Raw genomic sequence first — 5,762 nt, 5'->3', positions numbered from 1 at the left:
ACCAGAGAAGAGACGAGGATGGACAAACTTCTTCTGAGCATCGTCGTCGTGTCAGGCAAGACTTTCATATCTTGTTATTATTTTCCCATCTTTAACATTATAATATTGTTTAATAATTTCTCCCTGTGACATTCTTCTTCTCCTTCTTTCTTCATCTTTTTTTACTTTAATGTAAAATGATCATTTACATGAGTGAGTAAAGTTATTAAGTTTGAGTTATTTATTCATTAGTGTGTTATATAAGTTGTTTACTGTCAGTAGGGATGGACCGAATGTTGTTGTTTTCTACATTTGAAGCTTCTATTGAGGTTTTTGATGGAAGCGTTAAATGTCTGTTGACATATTTTTTGTGATGTAATAAACCCTAAAAGAAGAAATCCTCAAAATCCACCAGAATAAAGTGATTCATCGGATTGAATGAGTTCATTTAAATCAACTTCCTTTAAATCAGTGGTTCTCAGCTGGTCTGGCTGCGGGACCCACCATCACCCCTTAATGACAAGCCGTGACCCACATGTTCAACTTCTCAAAGTTATTTCATGTAAAGATGGAGCAGCTTGAGCCTGAGCTGAACATGTCCTCTGCAGTCGTAGTGTAGGAGCTCTCTTGTGCAGATCAATTGTTCCCGTCAGTCCCCGTCCCACATGATTCACGGAAACGAGTAAAAGTGCTTTGTTTGTGATGTCTGTAGATTCGTCCATAATACAAAATGACCACTTGCCTAAATTCGAGCTGTGGTCTGTTGTTTGATGTCATCTGACATGTCATCAATTCGTCTACTTATAGTGTCATTTGACAGAGGTATAGTTTTCAGTTCATCCTCTGCTGATATTAGTATTACAAGCATTAACGGCAAATATTGTTGAAGGAGTGTGAATAGATGGCACTCCGCTGCATAAATAATCCCCTTCAAAATAAAAGCACAGGATCTTTTTTCTTTCTTCAGCCAAAGGCCTGCGACACGCTGAACACGGATGAATATAACTCATTAGTGCTGCTTCTCTTTTGTGAGCAACAAACTGGAGAGATAATAAATGTTCTGCTTCTCAACTGTGAGGGACAGAAGTATAACAAGTATAATAAATATGAATAAGTAACGTTTGTGTGACGTGTGAGTTCACTTATGAGGCTGAATCTGTGTGTCATGAGAAGATGAGCCTGATGCTCCAGTCTGAGAGAGAGAGAGAGAGAGAGAGAGAGAGAGAGAGAGACAGAGAGAGAGAGAGACAGAGAGAGAGAGAGAGAGAGAGAGACAGAGAGAGAGAGAGAGAGAGAGAGAGCGAGAGAGAGAGTACATTTATTTATATATGTATAAACCATTTATGATAAATTAAGTTGTATATTAAATGTAATCAATATGCTGTTTGTCAATCCAGGGCTGTGTGCCGTCTCATCACATGCTGAACGTCGCTACCATTTTGTTTATGAGCCGAAGAACATGACTGAAGCACAGCGTCACTGCAGAGAGAAATACAGCGACCTGGCCTCCATACGGGACATGGAGGACGTGAACACCCTGAACACAATGGTGGATTCAAGCCAAATGGTCGACAACAGTTCTGTGAGTAATATTATATCAGTGACAGGAGGTCTGAAGGTTTTACATTCACACAGAGGTGAAAAGTCTGCAGATGAACTGTACTGAAGTCTGGACTTGTACTTTACTTGAGTATTTAAATTCAATGCTATTTATTAATACATTTCAGAGGGACATTTATGTGACAGAGTTACAGATTAATATTTTACAAACAAAACATGATTTAATGCAACATACTGATAATCTCTACTTGATATTTACAGCATTAATATCTCATCAAACAAATATCATCCATGTAAAGATATAGAGGAGTAATGTTGCCATTGTTTGAAATGTTTGAGCTGTTAGCACCGTTAGCTGTTAGCACCGTTAGCTGCTAGCCGCCAGCTCAGCTGTCACCACGTAACGAGACGCTTAGTCCATTATGAACAGCAGGAGTGATTACAGAAAGTAAAACCTGTTTCAATGTTCATATCAGCATCTGAATATTGTTTTAAGACAGACTTGAAAACAATAATTAGTAAAAATATCTAAAAGTCTATTTCTTTGTATCACAATGAAATATTGCTTTCAGCGAGCCTGGATAGGACTGAACGATGACGTGGACAACTGGAGGTGGTCACTGTCAAACACAAGTTTCTACAAACCCGGAGAGACGGAGTTCAGACGATGGGGGCCTAGACAACCGAACAATGTCTACAGTAAAGAAAACTGTACATTGATGTATACAAATGGGTACTGGGAGGACGTCCTTTGTAATCAACGCTTCAAGCCAGTCTGCTTCGATGTCAAAGGTGAGAATATTGAAGCTACTACGAGAAACAGTCATGTTGTGTTGATTCTGTTGGTCCCTGTGGACATAAGTGGTCGTGTTTCAGAGCACCAGAGTCCCTTTAGAAAACCTCTCATTTTACTGAAGCAGGGTCTGACAGTCGGCCCCGATCAGTCCTGGTTCTGGTTCTCCCGTGCCCCCCTTCCCTCCCAGCAATACGGCCTGGATCTGGGTCTGTCCACGGTGGACCGGTCTCTGCTGGAGTCTGAGCTGACGGAGGTTCTGGTGAACCTGCATGATTTCATCTGGTTTCACCAGAATCCGACCCGGTGGCTCCGATGACGAGCATCAAGAATAACTCTATAGAAACAGACCATCTTCTCTCTGATGGTCTGTTTACTGATGGAGGTCTGATAGAGGATCAGGACTACACTGTTTCATAGCCAGTTAAAGGTTCCTCATGGTAACCTGAACTAGTCTTGGGCTACATGAATGTCATTTAAAGCAGACTAATGTGAGTCCTGCCTTCATGTCACTGTGGGAGCAGGCTCATTAAGACGGTTTGTATAATGTCTGTTGGAGGGAAAATAGCTCTGATGTGTCTTTATGAATGTGTGACTCAATGGACGCCTGAATGTTCATGTTCACACAGCTCTGTGTTGACTTCACCTTCATGCTGAGATTCATTAAGCAACAATAAAACTGGTCTGCATCTAAGTTGTCTGTTATGGTGCCTCTTCACAGCACTTCACTCTGGTCTATTTTCAGGACTGAATGAGACATTTGTCCTCATTAACAACACCATGACGTGGACTGAGGCCCAGAGCTACTGCAGAGAACACCACACAGACCTGGCCAGTGTGAGAAACATGACAGAGAACCAGAAGGTCCAGAATCTGGTACCCTCACGACATTTTGTCTGGATCGGCCTTTTCAGAGATGGATGGAAGTGGTCTGACGGAAGTGACTCCTCATTTACAAACTGGAAACCTAATGTGCCTAAAAGTTACTCTGACAGTTGTGTGGCAGCAGATTTTAGTGCCAATGGACAATGGGAGGACCTGAACTGTAACGTCATGAGAGCGTTCATTTGCTACAGTGGTAAGCTATCATTCACTCAGTGTTGTGTATGCAGATCAACTGCAGATGATGGAGAGTGATCGCCTCATTGATGCAAGAATGCTAACGCTAAGACCATGCTAAGCTAAGCTAAGGTGTTCTTCCACCAGCCATATTTAAAGATTGAGCTGATGGAAAATTACCATACTTTCTATTTTATCATTCAAAGTGTTAAAAATTCAAGGATGCAGATTATTATCAACCAGAAATGTTGTGACTGATGAAGGTTGTTGGTTTTTTAGATGTTGTTCCTGTTTCAAAGCAAGTGATCAAAGTGAGGTTGCAGACAAACAACTCGTCTCTGGTTCTGAATGACCCTGTGGTGATGGAGGAGCTCTTGAAGAAGGTACATCTTTCTAACATTAAAAACAGAACAACAGGTGATACATGTGATTTAGTGGACTACTAAGAACAATGTAAATGTGCTATGTGCAGTGCAAACGTGTATACGTCACTATTGAAGGTAGACTCGTGTCCAAAGAACATGCAAACAACAAAGCTGTTCTAGTGGGAACCAGAGTTCTTCTCAAGCAGAGCTTCCACATGAGGACAGTGTGAGAAAGGATGCAGGATGTAAATGAACAACAGCGTTTAGTGAAGACTTCTTCTCTGTCAGCGACATTCAGGAAGTAAATGTTTTTGTATCTCAGCTCAAACAGAGGCTGAAGGACCAGGGGCTGAATGACGACATCAAGCTGAGCTGGAGGAAGCAGTCGGATGGAAAAGTCTTCCACAAGGAAGAGAAGAAGACAAAGAAGAAGGAGACGTGTGCAGGAAAAGATGAGCTTTAATGTTGTTTGAATCCACTCTGGTCAGAGGCTTCCTTTATCCTCCTCCTCCTCCTCCTCCTCCTCGTCCTCTTCCTCTTCCTCTTCCTCCTCTCGATCAATGGTAGAAAGTACCAAAGTACCTAAGTACTGACCCTTTGCTGTGAAGTAACGTATTTACATGTCATGCTACTTCAGACTGTTACTCCACTACATTGATCTGTCAGCTAAAGGTTCTACACTCTTAGAAATAAAGGTTCCAAACAGGTTCTTCCTGAAGGGCTGAGGTTCTACCCAGAACCATTTGCTTCTGAAGAACCTTTTCCTTCTTCAAGGATCTTTGAAAGCACAGGTGTTAAAAAAAGTCAGAAATGTGGGTTGTGCTGCACCACGTCAGCCCCGGTTCTTTATAAACCTCATGAGGAACCCATAGTGAGTTCTAGATGGAACCCTTGGGATACGAAAGGGTTCCTGGTGGAGACACGCAGGTGGGTTCTTGTTTGCACCCTTAGAAGGTGGAAATGTTCTGCATAGAACCTCCAGAGAAGATTGTGGGTGAAACCGTGACACCATGTGAGGGTTCTCTGTGGAACCTTTGGGTGGAAACTTTCACATATGGTTCTGGGTAAAACTCTTTATGCTTCGTTAGCTAGAACCCTCTGAAAGGGTTCCAGGAAACGAGCCAAAGAACCCTCCATGGTTCTAGTTAGCACATTTATTTCTAAGAGTGTAGTTTCTTTGCACACTAAGATATTTAATATAAAATGTGTGATGAGCTTATTAAATATGACGCATTGTTTTGTAGAATCTCAACCTGCTGCAGCGTTAAAATGCTACTTACATGTTAATCAGTAATAATGATCCAATAACATGGTTATTATAGTATAGCTCTATCAGAGTTCATTCTGCAGAATGAGGAGTGTTTCTCTTGATAATGAAGAACTTTGTTCTGTAATTGTAAAATGTAGGACTTGTTATTTGTAATGTTGTGTTTCTTCATGGTGATAATGCTTCTTTTGCTTCAATAAAACATTTGAATCAGCTTCCTGTTTCACCACAGTTCTTCATGTACTTCAGGTCCAATAGAGTGTGATGACTCTAACAGACGTAACGTGTCGGGTCAACAACAAGCCTCAAGAACAGCTTCAATGCTGCTTTCCTGTTTGGATTTGACTGAAAATATGATTCTATGTTCAAGCAGCACACTGAGTGAAGTCTTTGTTCCTGAACTGACTTTCCACCTTAACTCAAATGAAGTGAGCAACACTTCTCTGGTCTCTGCTCCTCATTGTTTTGTTCATCAAGAACAAGAACGCACAAGTTCATTTCTAGAGTAAAAGCAGGTCTACCAAAGAGCAGAGATCAGGGTTCACATCCTCGGTCCTGTCTGTGGTCAGGTTTAGAAAACAAATACCCGGTAGACCCGTTCAGTGATCCTTCACTGTGGAGGCGTCCATGTTTTACTGAGCAGATGCACTGGGACACAATTTTACCCGAAATATGTTGAAGAATATAAAAATACATTAACTGTAGAATTAAGATAATTCTATCCTTGAGGAAAACTGAA

The 5,762-nt window shown here is 41.4% G+C and overlaps 1 protein-coding gene across 2 annotated transcripts; it reads left to right on the top strand.

Annotated features, from left to right (window-relative positions):
• LOC306711041 (C-type mannose receptor 2-like) lies at positions 1 to 5,237 on the top strand. 2 transcript variants are annotated; one of them, XM_079179812.1, is made up of 6 exons: positions 1 to 55; positions 1,377 to 1,561; positions 2,112 to 2,331; positions 3,078 to 3,407; positions 3,671 to 3,774; positions 4,079 to 5,237. In XM_079179812.1, exons 1-6 carry the CDS (start codon positions 19 to 21, stop codon positions 4,217 to 4,219), a joined length of 1,017 nt encoding a protein of 338 aa, XP_079035938.1. In that variant the 5' UTR covers positions 1 to 18; the 3' UTR covers positions 4,220 to 5,237. The 2 variants fall into 2 exon arrangements, with proteins under 2 accessions (XP_079035938.1, XP_079035937.1); XM_079179811.1 differs by having other exon boundaries at positions 3,078 to 3,410.
• The last annotated feature ends 525 nt before the right edge of the window (positions 5,238 to 5,762 follow it).

Source organism: Pholis gunnellus (assembly GCF_910591455.1).
Source record: "Pholis gunnellus genome assembly, chromosome: 2".
Taxonomy (NCBI): domain Eukaryota; kingdom Metazoa; phylum Chordata; class Actinopteri; order Perciformes; family Pholidae; genus Pholis; species Pholis gunnellus.
The sequence above is the reverse complement of the archived record's forward strand: the minus strand, read 5'-3'. Positions and strand labels throughout refer to the sequence as shown.